The 15,089-nt window shown below is 50.8% G+C and overlaps 2 protein-coding genes across 2 annotated transcripts in view; both read left to right on the top strand.

The window, feature by feature from the left end:
• The window catches only part of PELO (pelota mRNA surveillance and ribosome rescue factor), a 14,480-nt gene extending 7,477 nt beyond the window's left edge, over positions 1 to 7,003 (top strand). Inside the window, 5 exon segments of the mRNA XM_077273651.1 lie at positions 4,700 to 4,771; positions 5,896 to 5,970; positions 6,050 to 6,081; positions 6,187 to 6,581; positions 6,884 to 7,003. Coding sequence (XP_077129766.1) covers positions 4,700 to 4,771; positions 5,896 to 5,970; positions 6,050 to 6,081; positions 6,187 to 6,275 — 268 coding nt within the window. The 3' untranslated portion in view covers positions 6,276 to 6,581; positions 6,884 to 7,003.
• Positions 7,004 to 9,546: 2,543 nt separating this feature from the next.
• KREMEN2 (kringle containing transmembrane protein 2) overlaps positions 9,547 to 15,089 on the top strand; it is a 28,270-nt gene continuing 22,727 nt past the window's right edge. The window contains exon 1 of the mRNA XM_077273650.1: positions 9,547 to 9,841. Within this exon, the coding sequence (XP_077129765.1) occupies positions 9,784 to 9,841 (58 nt within the window). The 5' untranslated portion in view covers positions 9,547 to 9,783. The remainder of the gene's footprint in view (positions 9,842 to 15,089) is intronic.

The raw sequence follows: 15,089 nt of genomic DNA, 5'->3' as shown, positions 1-15,089 counted from the left end.
GTGTCCTCTCTGGCCCTCTCTCTCTCTCCCCGTGTCCTCTCTGGCCCTCTCTCTCTCTCCCCGTGTCCTCTCTGGCCCTCTCTCTCTCTCTCTCTCTCCCTCTCTCTCTCTCCCCGTGTCCTCTCTGGCCCTCTCTCTCTCTCTCCCTCTCTCTCTCTCCCCGTGTCCTCTCTGGCCCTCTCTCTCTCTCTCTCTCCCTCTCTCTCTCTCCCCGTGTCTCTCTGGCCCTCTCTCTCTCTCCCCGTGTCCTCTCTGGCCCTCTCTCTCTCTCCCCGTGTCCTCTCTGGCCCTCTCTCTCTCTCCCCGTGTCCTCTCTGGCCCTCTCTCTCTCTCCCCGTGTCCTGTCTGGCCCTCTCTCTCTCTCCGTGTCCTCTCTGGCCCTCTCTCCCCGTGTCCTGTCTGGCCCTCTCTCTCTCCCCGTGTCCTCTCTGGCCCTCTCTCTCTCTCCCGTGTCCTGTCTGGCCCTCTCTCTCTCTCTCTCTCTCTCCCTCTCTCTCTCTCTCTCTCTCTCTCTCCTCTCTCTCTCTCTCTCTCTCTCCCCGTGTCCTCTCTGGCCTCTCTCTCTCTCTCTCCCCGTGTCCTCTCTGGCCCTCTCTCTCTCTCTCTCTCTCCCCGTGTCCTCTCTGGCCCTCTCTCTCTCTCCCCCGTGTCCTCTCTGGCCCTCTCTCTCCCCGTGTCCTCTCTGGTCCTCCCTCTCTCTCCGTGTCCTCTCTGGCCCTCTCTCTCCCCGTGTCCTCTCTGGCCCTCTCTCTCTCTCTCTCCCCGTGTCCTCTCTGGCCCTCTCTCTCTCTCTCCCCGTGTCCTCTCTGGCCCTCTCTCTCTCTCTCCCCGTGTCCTCTCTGGCCCTCTCTCTCTCTCTCTCTCTCCCGTGTCCTCTCTGGCCCTCTCTCTCTCTCCCCGTGTCCTCTCTGGCCCTCTCTCTCCCCGTGTCCTCTCTGGTCCTCCCTCTCTCTCCGTGTCCTCTCTGGCCCTCTCTCTCCCCGTGTCCTCTCTGGCCCTCTCTCTCTCTCTCTCCCCGTGTCCTCTCTGGCCCTCTCTCTCTCTCTCCCCGTGTCCTCTCTGGCCCTCTCTCTCTCTCTCTCTCTCTCCCCGTGTCCTCTCTGGCCCTCTCTCTCTCTCCCCGTGTCCTGTCTGGCCCTCTCTCTCTCCCCGTGTCCTCTCTGGCCCTCTCTCTCTCCCCGTGTCCTGTCTGGCCCTCTCTCTCTCTCTCCCCGTGTCCTCTCTGGCCCCCACAGTGGAGATTCAGAATCTTTTACTGTAACCTTTTCATTATGTGACACACCTGACTTTTTATTAATTCCTCTCTTTTGATACAATTTCCACATCTCGTCAGTACCAATCCCATCTATTTTATCCCTGTGGACGCCATCCTTTATTAAGGCCCTAAACATATATTTCCGTGTAATACGGGTCCTAGGATTGTAATTACTTTTTACCTCATCATGCTGCTCTTCAGCGGGAATATTACCCTTCTGTTTGGGACCCCAATCTCCCAGATCCCCTAACTGTTGAATTGCCTCCAATGTACTGGCGATTGTTTTCCCAGTCTGATTTACCATTAGCGTCATCATGACATGTTTATAAGCTGGAGGGGCATTTCTAATGATACGATTTCTAACAGATACACTTACAACAACTTGCATATAATCATCATAGGTGTTTGCTGAAATAGCATTTTTCATGACCTCCTCCTTCAACCTCTGAGCACAATCTTTTAACGTAAACCATGGTTTTTCATTGTTCGGCCAGTCCCCCTCAGATGGGTATTTATGCCGCAATGCCATAGCCACAACATCAAGCATACTACACACCACATTGGTCGCTGGATTATCAAGGTACGGAATGCCTCCTTCACTACAGGCTCAGGACTGAGTATCCACAGCGTCCACCTGGACTCCATGAGCCCCCATCTCCCATAATCTGACTGCCCAAGCTACCAGGGATTCATTTGACTTTTGAGAAAAGCGATCATGAAGGTCATTAAGCTCCTGCTGACTGTATCCTCTACATCGTTCTCATTCCGTCTACCTGTCGCTGTCTCTACAATCCGTCTCCGATATATAGGATGAGCTTTCACTGGGTTAAGAGGAGGATCAATTTCCCTCTTCCCATAGAAATGTTCCTCCTCAGACTCGGGATCGGTGATGTTTTCAGAGTCAGTTGAATTCCACACATCACCATCCCACTGATCAGGGTCCCACTGTATCCCTGCTTTGGCTATGGCCAAAGCTACTTTGCTTTTATTCACCTTCCGTCGCCTCTTTCTGCACTTATACTCTGCTACACGTACGGCAGCCTCTTCTGCTATCTGTCCATTAATAACTTATTCTGACATTGTGCTCTAACCAATGCATTCTGGGCCTCACACAACTGTTTTTCCAATTTCTGGACTTTTGTTACCATACGTATTCTTTCCTCATGCTGTTTTCTATATGCAGACAACGATATCCATCCGCGCCTAGCAATAGCGCCCAACTCTTTACCTTTCTCCACTTTCACTTTCTGTAAGCAACAACATCCGCAGGTTCAGCATCCTTCAAACATTTGTCCCGTGCTTCACCCAAACCAGCACTGTGCGACCACTTGGTTGCCAAAATATGATAAGGAGCCTGTTCCCAACCTGGAATCTCAATAGACTCACTCACCGCCACCTTTTTCTTAAAGAGAGGCATGTTTTACACAATATCACACTATCCCACAGAGTCCTGCTAATATTATAAACTTCTGAGCCTTCTGCGTATCCTGCCGACTACGCCAATTATGTATTGCCAAGTTTTTAACACTAAGGTTCGGATACGGCTTTAAAGAAGGCTACTACTTGCGATATAACGCAATTTTATTTCAAAATACAAAATTAAAGGAATAATATGATTGGATAGTATGATCGCATAAACATTAGTATATTTTATGAGACAAAGTACATATAAGGATTAAATACATATAATGATTAAGTACATATACTCACATCATCCGTCACCAAGGGGCTTTTAAACATTATCCGTCTGGAAAATCAGAGAAGCAACACCAAGACAGAGAACCCCCCTGGAAAACTCACAACACTGCACGGGCGTCCCCAATTATGCAGGTATCACAACACTGTACACGTGTAAGTACAGTTACACCAGCTTATGCTTCTGTCTTAGTCATGTTTCTCTGGCCTTATATAGTGATGTGCGCTATGTTTCATTTGGTGTCACCCTGCCCTTCAAGTGGCCAGCTTTCAAGATAGGATGAGACCGAGATATCAGTCATACATCAGACAATGGGCCATAAACCCATATACATAAAAGCCCACAAGGGTTAGATAAAACTACCACAGACAGAGGTTAAATAAACCTTAATGTTTTACAATAGTAAACAGAAACATAGAACTGTTTGTGAACTGAAAGGTCTTCAGACAATAAATAAACAGTTCTCAAGATTGTGTCACAATGAGCATTGTCTGTCTGTAAGAGATTGTGTCACAATGAGCATTGTCTGTCTGTAAGAGATTGTGTCACAATGAGCATTGTCTGTCTGTAAGGGTACCGTCACACATTGAAATTTTCATCGCTGCGACGGCACGATTCGTGACGTCGCAGCGTCGTATAATCATCGCTCCAGCGTCGTAGACTGCGGTCACACGTTGCAATCACGGCGCTGGAGCGATGCCGAAGTCCCCGGGTAACCAGGGTAAACATCGGGTAACTAAGCGCAGGGCCGCGCTTAGTAACCCGATGTTTACCCTGGTTACAAGCGTAAACGTAAAAAAACAAACAGTACATACTCACCCGTCGGTGTCCTTCAGGTCCCTTGCCGTCTGCTTCCTGCTCTGAGTGCCGCCGTACAGTGAGAGCAGAGCGCAGCACCGCTGTGATCTGCTCTCACTTTCCGGCCGGCACTCAGAGCAGGAAGCAGACGGCAAGGGACCTGAAGGACACCGACGGGTGAGTATGTACGGTTTGTTTTTTTACGTTTACGCTTGTAACCAGGGTAAACATCGGGTTACTAAGCGCGGCCCTGCGCTTAGTTACCCGATGTTTACCCTGGTTACAAGCGAAGACATCGCTGGATCGCTGTCGCACACAACGATCCAGCGATGTCAGCGGGTGATCAAGCGACGAAAGAAAGTTCCAAACGATCTGCTACGACGTACGATTCTCAGCAGGGTGTCTGATCGCAGTAGCGTGTCAGACACAGCGATATCGTAACGATATCGCTAGAACGTCACGAATCGTACCGTCGTAGCGATGGAAATTTCAATGTGTGACGGTACCCTTAGAGATTGTGTCACAATGATCAATGTCTGTCTGTAAAAGATTGTGTCACAATGATCAATGTCTGTCTGTAAATGTAGGACAAGAAATGCTGCTCTGTAATGGCCTAAGTGCATTCTCTATATTTCAAAATGGACTCAAAATAGCCATTTTTATATTCACATTACAGTCCCCTGCGCCTCCTGCCTCGCCCGTCTCCTACTGTCTCTGCCAGAAGCCCTTATCTCAGCCGTGCAGGTCGGGTCATGACAGAGATTTCTGCATCCCCCCAGGGTATCAGCACCTGCAGATCCTCGTCATTGGTGCCACACCTTCGTCCCTGGCACTGGGTACAGGGGGCACCCACCCTGCCCTGCAGAGAACACCACTAGCAAGCCGCTGCCCCTCTAATATATCTCCCACCATCCTCACTGCAGATAATCCTGCCATGTTATGTCTTTTAGGATTAAACACGTTGAGCGAGCGAATGAGGCGCTGGCCATCGACACCCTGCTGGTGACTGACGAGCTCTTCAGGTACCCAGGACTCTGCAGCGCCCCTCCCCCCCCCCCCCCCCTCGCGCTGTCTGTCCTCTACGGCACCCCTCTCCCCCCTCGCGCTGTCTGTCCTCTGTGGCGCCCCCCTTCGCGCTGTCTGTCCTCTACGGCGCCCCTCTCCCCCCTTCGCTGTCTGTCTTCTGCGGCGCCCCTCTCCCCCCTGGCGCTGTCTGTCCTCTACGGCACCCCTCTCCCCCCTGGCGCTGTCTGCCCTCTGCGGCGCCCCTCCTCTCCCCCCTGGCGCTGTCTGTCCTCTGCGGCGCCCCTCCTCTCCCTCCTGGCGCTGTCTGTCCTCTGCGGCGCCCCTCCTCTCCCCACTGGCGCTGTCCTCTGCGGCGCCCCTCCTCTCTCCCCTGGCGCTGTGTGTCCTTTGCGGCACCCCTCTCTCCCCCCTGGCGCTGTCTGTCCTCTGCGGCACCCCTCTCTCCCCCCTGGCGCTGTCTGTCCTCTGCGGCGCCCCTCTCTCCCCCCCTGGCGCTGTCTGTCCTCTGCAGCGCCCCTTCTCTCCCCCCTGGCGCTGTCTGTTCTCTGCGGCGCCCCTCCTCTCCCCCCTGGCGCTGTCCTCTGCGGCGCCCCTCCTCTCCCCCCTGGCGCTGTCTGTCCTCTGCGGCGCCCCTCCTCTCCCCCCTCGCGCTGTCTGTCCTCTGCGGCGCCCCTCTTTCTCTCCTCACGCTGTCTGTCCTCTGCGGCGCCCCTCTCTCTCCCCTCGCGCTGTCTGTCCTCTGCGGCGCCCCTCTTTCTCCCCTGGCGCTGTCTGTCCTCTGCGGCGCCCCTCTCTCTCCCCTCGCGCTGTCTGTCCTCTGCGGCGCCCCTCCTCTCCCCCCTGGAGCTGTCTGTCCTCTGCGGCGCCCCTCCTCTCCCCACTGGCGCTGTCTGTCCTCTGCGGCGCCCCTCCTCTCCCCCCTGGCGCTGTCTGTCCTCTGCGGCGCCCCTCCTCTCCCCAGTGGCGCTGTCTGTCCTCTGTGGCGCCCCTCTCTCCCCTCGCACTGTCTGTCTTCTGCGGCGCCCCTCCTCCCCCCCTTTGCGCTGTCTATCTTCTGCAGCGCCCCTCTCGCCCCCTACCGCGGTGTCTGTCCCATTCTGACTCTGCAGTTCTTCCACAGACATCAGGACGTGGCGACTCGCAGCCGTTATGTGAGACTTGTTGATGGTGTGAGGGAGAACGGAGGAACGGTGAGGTGAGAACAGCAAGCAACTGTGTCTCCTGCCCTCTTGCCTTTCACAGATTGACTCACCTCTCTCTCCATTTTCTCTCAGAATTTTCTCCAGTTTACACGTCTCCGGAGAACGTAAGTGGCCTTCAGTGGTTGGGACCGGTGGCGGACATGACCAGTGGTGGCAGCAGTAGCTTATACCACAATGGATTGGTTTCTGGGACACTTTTCTCTTACCAGAACTGAACCAGCTGACAGGAGTCGCGGCCATTTTAAGGTTCCCAGTGCCAGACCTGTCCGGGGACGAATCCAGCTCTGGCGAGGACTAGCCGTGTCGGGGGACGAGGCCAGCTCTGGCGAGGACTAGCCGTGTCGGGGGACGAGGCCAGCTCTGGCGAGGACTAGCCGTGTCGGGGGACGAGGCCAGCTCTGGCGAGGACTAGCCGTGTCGGGGGACGAGGCCAGCTCTGGCGAGGACTAGCCGTGTCGGGGGACGAGGCCAGCTCTGGCGAGGACTAGCCGTGTCGGGGGACGAGGCCAGCTCTGGCGAGGACTAGCCGTGTCGGGGGACGAGGCCAGCTCTGGCGAGGACTAGCCGTGTCGGGGGACGAGGCCAGCTCTGGCGAGGACTAGCCGTGTCGGGGGACGAGGCCAGCTCTGGCGAGGACTAGCCGTGTCGGGGGACGAGGCCAGCTCTGGCGAGGACTAGCCGTGTCGGGGGACGAGGCCAGCTCTGGCGAGGACTAGCCGTGTCGGGGGACGAGGCCAGCTCTGGCGAGGACTAGCCGTGTCGGGGGACGAGGCCAGCTCTGGCGAGGACTAGCCGTGTCGGGGGACGAGGCCAGCTCTGGCGAGGACTAGCCGTGTCGGGGGACGAGGCCAGCTCTGGCGAGGACTAGCCGTGTCGGGGGACGAGGCCAGCTCTGGCGAGGACTAGCCGTGTCGCCAGCCTGCCCTCACACTGATAACTAGCTGTTGGGAGGTCTGACCGCTGCATCGCAGGGAAGCTCTATTGTCTGCGATGATGAAATAAACAGCGCCACCTGTTGATAAACTACACGTGTACAGATTATACTTATGGTGACCTCCAAAAATTGTGGAATCCTTGTTTGATGTCCTCAATCACTTTACGAAAACCACCTGACCTAGTCCTGCTCTCATGAATGAGGGGTTGAAGCAATGTGTCGGACAATCCTGTGAGTAGCACAAACTGACGCTTGTGGCGTGTCTTCCGCTGTCAGAAGAAATAGGCCTGGAGCATGTAGATGTGATAGCGATGCCCCATAATATGATGGTAGGCGCTAAGTGTGGGCAGCGTTCTGAGACCCCTGTTTCAGATGATTGGGTTAGTGACTGTATGTGTTCTCACCCCACACTGTTGAATGGTATGATCCATGTGATGGAGTCTTTGTCCTATAGGATCACAGGACCCGTGGCCAGAATATCACAGCGTTCATAGCAGTATGTAAGAAAACTTTGTCACATCCTCCCTATGTTACCCAGAAAAGTCATACGTGACCAAAAAGCTGTGCAATGCCGGAGGTGCCCAGGCTGAGCCCATGCCAGGATAGTGGTGTCCAGGAGAATAGGGGACTCTGTGAACTGCCAGGCCCCACCACAGACCTGATAGCCCCCATAATGACACTCGTCACATTGGGGCAGGTGGTGCTCTTCTTGGCTTTGCCTATGTCTTCTGTTGGATGCCGTGTTAGCTGATCATTGCTTTCCTGTTTGGCTTTTGTGAGGAGGGTGGAAGCTCTGTGGCCACCACCATTTTGGTTCTCTGTGTTGTGGTCTGCTTCTTACCATACCTCGGTGGTTGGCTCTGGCCCTGCCCCCGCTGTGTTTTTATATGCAGGCGAGACGCTATAATTAGCGCTGAGCCAATATACTCTACTCGAGATTTCTCGAGCATGCTCGGGGGTCCTTTGAGTATTTTTTTAGTGCTCGGAGATTTAGTTTTCCTCACCTCAGCTGAATGATTTACAGCTGTTAGCCAGCATAAGCACATGTGGGGGTTGCCTGGTCGCTAGGGAATCCCCACATGTACTTAAGCTGGCTAACAGATGTAAATCATTCAGCTGCAGCAATGAAAACTAAATCTCCGAGCACTAACAAATACTTGGAGAAATCTCGAGTAACGAGTATATTCGCTCAGCACTAACTATAATCTTTGGAAAAGGGATAGAAGGGGCTGACAGCTGCCTCTTGAAACAACTGAATGACAGCCCAGGCTCCAGGCCCAAATGTAGGAAGGACAAAATGGAAAGCAGATGGAAGACCATTGGTGAGGTCTGATTAGTTACGCACCAGCGGAAAAACACTTTCTACTAGTAGTGGGAAATGCGAGAATGGGAAGACTTCCTAGCTCAGAACATCGTGTAAACACCCAATTGGAGGAAATGGCTCATCTCAGAACTGCAGCCTCAACATCCATGCCGTTAAATGCAGCGACTGAGAATTCTGGTGGAATAGAGCACCCTGCGAGAGAAGGTCTGGAAGTTCCGGGAGTTTCTACAGAGTGCCTGTGAGGACATTGATTACTTCTGTGTACCAGGGCCTTCAGAGGCGATGAGAATGATGGCTACTCCCTCTGTCTTCCTATTCTTGACCATCCTGGAGATCGTTGGCAAGAGCGGGAATGAGTACAGGAGGGAGAACTGAGGCCAAGGAATTACCAAAACGTCATTGCCAATTAGTAGCGTGACACATGATCTGGAGGCGACACGAGGAATTTTGTGATTTAGACTGGACCCTATCAGGTCGACATCGGGAATCCCTCAAAGGAGACGAATGCCATGGGAGACTGATTAGTTCAGGGACCCTCTCAGCTGAGAAAATCATAAGCCCAGTTATCCACTCTTGGGATGTGCACTGCCGAGATCATAACCGAATCCACGGCACCTCTGACAATACTGCTTGACTTAGGGCAGTGTTCCCCAAGTCCGATCCTCAAGAGCCACCAACAGGTCATGTTTTCAGGATTTCCTTAGTATTGCACAGGTGATAATTGCATCATCTGGACAGGCAAGCATTCAGTGACCTGTGCAATACTAAGGAAATCCTCAAAACATGACCTGATGGGGGCTCTTGAGGACTGGACTTGGGGAACACTGACTTAGGGTTTCTCCTTAATGGATCATGTATGTCGATGCTGTGTCATTGTCGGTTTGGACACAAAAGGAATGGTTTCTCCATATTAATGTCTATGGATGTAGATGAGAACAGAGAAGCCCCCGGAGGAGGATGTGGGGGGCACATACTTTCTCCATATTAATGTCTATGGATGTAGATGAGGACAGAGAAGCCCCCGGAGGAGGATGTGGGGGGCACATACTTTCTCCATATTAATGTCTATGGATGTAGATGAGAACAGAGAAGCCCCCGGAGGTGGATGTGGGGGGCACATACTTTCCTCTGTATTAATGTGTTTGTGCAGTGTAATAGGAGTGATGTAGTGCAATTTGGAGACCCCAGCTGATGCACACGTCCCACCTGCAGGTAGCGGTGAGACAACTTCCGTCAGGTGCAGAGGACGGGTACAGACACGAGTCGCCTGCAGCTGCGGCTCTCGGTATAAGAGATCCTGCATGCGCCACTGACTCACAAAGAGAGCAGTCTCCGCACGAGGGGTCTCTCACCGGCGAGCTTCTGCACAAGGGGTCTCTCACCGGCGAGCCTCTGCACGTGGGGGACTCACCAGTGAGCCTCTTGTTGGCACTCTCCATACTACATTCTTGGGGGTCTACACCGCAGGTCAGTCTCAGCAGTTTGAGGGTCTTCCTGGATGTTCGTCTATACTGACCTAGTCTCTGTGACCTCTCTACATTGAGGAAGATGCTGGTGTGGCTGCTGGGACTTGTGGTTCCTGTTATGTCGGAGCTTTCTACTCCAGGTGTGTGATTTGCAGCGTCGGTCATGAATGGGTTACTCATCTGTCTAATCTCTCCTTGTCCTCTGCCTACATCTGGTTTCTGCCTCGGGGTCTCGACATGTTTCAGCGGATGCTCCTGCCTAGGACCCCTTTCATGTGGGATGAGTGCTGGGATTTCGGGTCTATTTAGGTCACTCTGCAGTTACGGGGGCACTAATCTCACCTGGAAATGAGCAGCGGCCGAACCCCAGAAATGTGTGAGCTCTATAGTGTGACAGCTCTTACAGTACAGAGCTCTATAGTGTGACCGCTCTTACAGTACAGAGCTCTATAGTGTGACCGCTCTTACAGTACAGAGCTCTATAATGTGACCGCTCTTACAGTACAGAGCTCTATAGTGTGACCGCTCTTACAGTACAGAGCTCTATAGTGTGACCGCTCTTACAGTACAGAGCTCTATAATGTGACCGCTCTTACAGTACAGAGCTCTATAGTGTGACCGCTCTTACAGTACACAGCTCTATAGTGTGACCGCTCTTACAGTACAGAGCTCTATAATGTGACCGCTCTTACAGTACACAGCTCTATAGTGTGACCGCTCTTACAGTACAGAGCTCTATAGTGTGACTGCTCTTACAGTACAGAGCTCTATAGTGTGACCGCTCTTACAGTACACAGCTCTATAGTGTGACCGCTCTTACAGTACAGAGCTCTATAGTGTGACCGCTCTTACAGTACAGAGCTCTATAGTGTGACCTCTCTTACAGTACAGAGCTCTATAGTGTGACTGCTCTTACAGTATAGAGCTCTATAGTGTGACTGCTCTTACAGTACAGAGCTCTATAATGTGACCGCTCTTACAGTACAGAGCTCTATAGTGTGACCGCTCTTACAGTACAGAGCTCTATAGTGTGACTGCTCTTACAGTACACAGCTCTATAGTGTGACCGCTCTTACAGTATAGAGCTCTATAGTGTGACTGCTCTTACAGTACACAGCTCTATAGTGTGACCGCTCTTACAGTACAGAGCTCTATAGTGTGACCGCTCTTACAGTACAGAGCTCTATAGTGTGACCGCTCTTACAGTACAGAGCTCTATAGTGTGACCGCTCTTACAGTACAGAGCTCTATAATGTGACCGCCCTTACAGTACAGAGCTCTATAGTGTGACCACTCTTACAGTACAGAGCTCTATAGTGTGACCGCTCTTACAGTACAGAGCTCTATAGTGTGAACACTCTTACAGTACAGAGCTCCATGGTGTGACCGCTCTTACAGTACAGAGCTCTATAGTGTGACCGCTCTTACAGTACAGAGCTCTATAGTGTGACCGCTCTTACAGTACAGAGCTCTATAGTGTGACCGCTCTTACAGTACAGAGCTCTATAGTGTGACCGCTCTTACAGTACAGAGCTCTATAGTGTGACCGCTCTTACAGTACACAGCTCTATAGTGTGACCGCTCTTACAGTACAGAGCTCTATAGTGTGATCGTTCTTACAGTACACAGCTCTATAGTGTGACCGCTCTTACAGTACAGAGCTCTATAGTGTGACCGCTCTTACAGTACACAGCTCTATAGTGTGATCGCTCTTACAGTACACAGCTCTATAGTGTGACCGCTCTTACAGTACAGAGCTCTATAGTGTGACCGCTCTTACAGTACAGAGCTCTATAGTGTGACCGCTCTTACAGTACACAGCTCTATAGTGTGACCGCTCTTACAGTACACAGCTCTATAGTGTGACAGCTCTTACAGTACAGAGCTTTATAGTGTGACCGCTCTTATAGTACAGAGCTCTATAGTGTGATCGTTCTTACAGTACAGAGCTCTATAGTGTGACCGCTCTTACAGTACACAGCTCTATAGTGTGACCGCTCTTACAGTACAGAGCTCTATAGTGTGACCGCTCTTATAGTACAGAGCTCTATAGTGTGACCGCTCTTACAGTACAGAGCTCTATAGTGTGATCGCTCTTACAGTACAGAGCTCTATAGTGTGACCGCTCTTACAGTATAGAGCTCTATAGTGTGACCGTTCTTACAGTACACAGCTCTATAGTGTGACCGCTCTTACAGTACAGAGCTCTATAGTGTGACCGCTCTTACAGTACAGAGCTCTATAGTGTGACCGCTCTTACAGTACAGAGCTCTATAGTGTGACCGCTCTTACGGTACAGAGCTCTATAGTGTGACCGCTCTTACGGTACAGAGCTCTATAGTGTGACCGCTCTTATAGTACAGAGCTCTATAGTGTGACCGCTCTTACAGTACACAGCTCTATAGTGTGACCGCTCTTACAGTACAGAGCTCTATAGTGTGACCGCTCTTATAGTACAGAGCTCTATAGTGTGACCGCTCTTACAGTACAGAGCTCTATAGTGTGACCGCTCTTACAGTACAGAGCTCTATAGTGTGACCGCTCTTACAGTACACAGCTCTATAGTGTGACCGCTCTTACAGTACAGAGCTCTATAGTGTGACCGCTCTTATAGTACAGAGCTCTATAGTGTGATCGTTCTTACAGTACAGAGCTCTATAGTGTGACCGCTCTTACAGTACACAGCTCTATAGTGTGACCGCTCTTACAGTACAGAGCTCTAGTGTGACCGCTCTTACAGTACAGAGCTCTATAGTGTGACCGCTCTTACAGTACAGAGCTCTATAGTGTGACCGCTCTTACAGTACAGAGCTCTATAGTGTGACCGCTCTTACAGTACAGAGCTCTATAGTGTGACCGCTCTTACAGTACAGAGCTCTATAGTGTGACCGCTCTTACAGTACATAGCTCTATAGTGTGACCGCTCTTACAGTACAGAGCTCTATAGTGTGACTGCTCTTACAGTACAGAGCTCTATAGTGTGACCGCTCTTACAGTACAGAGCTCTATAGTGTGATCGTTCTTACAGTACACAGCTCTATAGTGTGACCGCTCTTACAGTATAGAGCTCTATAGTGTGAACGCTCTTACAGTACACAGCTCTATAGTGTGACCTCTCTTACAGTACACAGCTCTATAGTGTGACCGTTCTTACAGTACACAGCTCTATAGTGTGACCGCTCTTACAGTACAGAGCTCTATAGTGTGATCGTTCTTACAGTACACAGCTCTATAGTGTGACCGCTCTTACAGTATAGAGCTCTATAGTGTGAACGCTCTTACAGTACACAGCTCTATAGTGTGACCGCTCTTACAGTACACAGCTCTATAGTGTGACCGCTCTTACAGTACAGAGCTCTATAGTGTGACCGCTCTTACAGTACAGAGCTCTATAGTGTGACCGCTCTTACAGTACAGAGCTCTATAGTGTGACCTCTCTTACAGTACAGAGCTCTATAGTGTGACCGCCCTTACAGTACAGAGCTCTATAGTGTGACCGCTCTTACAGTACAGAGCTCTATAGTGTGACCGCTCTTACAGTACAGAGCTCTATAGTGTGACCGCCCTTACAGTACAGAGCTCTATAGTGTGACCGCTCTTACAGTACACAGCTCTATAGTGAGACCGCTCTTACAGTACAGAACTCTATAGTGTGACCGCTCTTACAGTACAGAGCTCTATAGTGTGATCTCTCTTACAGTACACAGCTCTATAGTATGACCGCTCTTACAGTACAGAGCTCTATAGTGTGACCGCTCTTACAGTATAGAGCTCTATAATGTGACCGCTCTTACAGTACAGAGCTCTATAGTGTGATCTCTCTTACAGTACACAGCTCTATAGTATGACCGCTCTTACAGTACAGAGCTCTATAGTGTGACCGCTCTTACAGTACAGAGCTCTATAGTGTGACCGCTCTTACAGTACAGAGCTCTATAGTGTGACCGCTCTTACAGTACAGGGCACTATAGTGTGACCGCTCTTATAGTACAGAGCTCTATAGTGTGACCGCTCTTACAGTACACAGCTCTATAGTGTGACCGCTCTTACAGTACAGAGCTCTATAGTGTGACCGCTCTTACAGTACAGGGCACTATAGTGTGACCGCTCTTATAGTACAGAGCTCTATAGTGTGACCGCTCTTACAGTACACTGCTCTATAGTGTGACCGCTCTTACAGAGCTCTATAGTGAGACCGCTCTTACAGAGCTCTATAGTGAGACCTCTCTTACAGTACAGAGCTCTATAGTGTGACCGCTCTTACAGTACAGAGCTCTATAGTGTGACCGCTCTTACAGTACAGAGCTCTATAGTGTGACCTCTCTTACAGTACACAGCTCTATAGTGTGATCGCTCTTACAGTACAGAGCTCTATAGTGTGACCGCTCTTACAGTACAGAGGTCTATAGTGTGACCGCTCTTACAGTACACAGCTCTATAGTGTGACCGCTCTTACAGCACAGAGCTCTATAGTGTGACCGCTCTTACAGTACACAGCTCTATAGTGTGACCGCTCTTACAGTACAGAGCTCTATAGTGTGACCGCTCTTACAGTACAGAGCTCTATAGTGTGACCGCTCTTACTGTACAGAGCTCTATAGTGTGACCGCTCTTACAGTACACAGCTCTATAGTGTGACCGCTCTTACAGTAGAGCTCTATAGTGTGACCGCTCTTACAGTACACAGCTCTATAGTGTGACCGCTCTTACAGTACAGAGCTCTATAGTGTGACCGCTCTTACAGTACAGAGCTCTATAGTGTGACCGCTCTTACTGTACAGAGCTCTATAGTGTGACCGCTCTTACTGTACAGAGCTCTATAGTGTGACCGCCCTTACAGTACAGAGCTCTATAGTGTGTGCAGAATTATTAGGCAAGTTGTATTTTAGAGGATTATTTTTATTATTCAACTATGTTCTCAATCAACCCAAAAGACTCAGAAATATGAAAGCTTAATATTTTTGGAAGCTGGAGTGTTTTTTTTGTTGTTTTTTTAGATTTGGCTATCTTAGGAGGATATGTTTGTGCAGGTAACTATTACTGTGCAGAATTATTAGGCAACTTAATCAAAACCAAATATATTCCCATCTCACTTGTTTATTTTCTCCAGGTAAACCAATATAACTGCACAAAATTTAGAAATAAACATTTCTGACATGCAAAAACAAAACCCCCAAAAATGAGTGACCGATATAGCCACCTTTCTTTATGATGACACTCGGCAGCCTCCATCCATAGATTCTGTCAGTTGCTTGATCTGTTTACCACCAACATTGCGTGCAGCGGCCACCACAGCCTCCAGACACTGCTCCGAGAGGTGGACTGTTCTCCCTCCCTGTAGATCTCACATTTTATGAGGGACCACAGGTTCTCTATGGGGTTCAGATC

Source organism: Ranitomeya variabilis, chromosome 7 (genome assembly GCF_051348905.1).
Source record: "Ranitomeya variabilis isolate aRanVar5 chromosome 7, aRanVar5.hap1, whole genome shotgun sequence".
NCBI lineage: Eukaryota > Metazoa > Chordata > Amphibia > Anura > Dendrobatidae > Ranitomeya > Ranitomeya variabilis.
The sequence above is the reverse complement of the archived record's forward strand: the minus strand, read 5'-3'. Positions and strand labels throughout refer to the sequence as shown.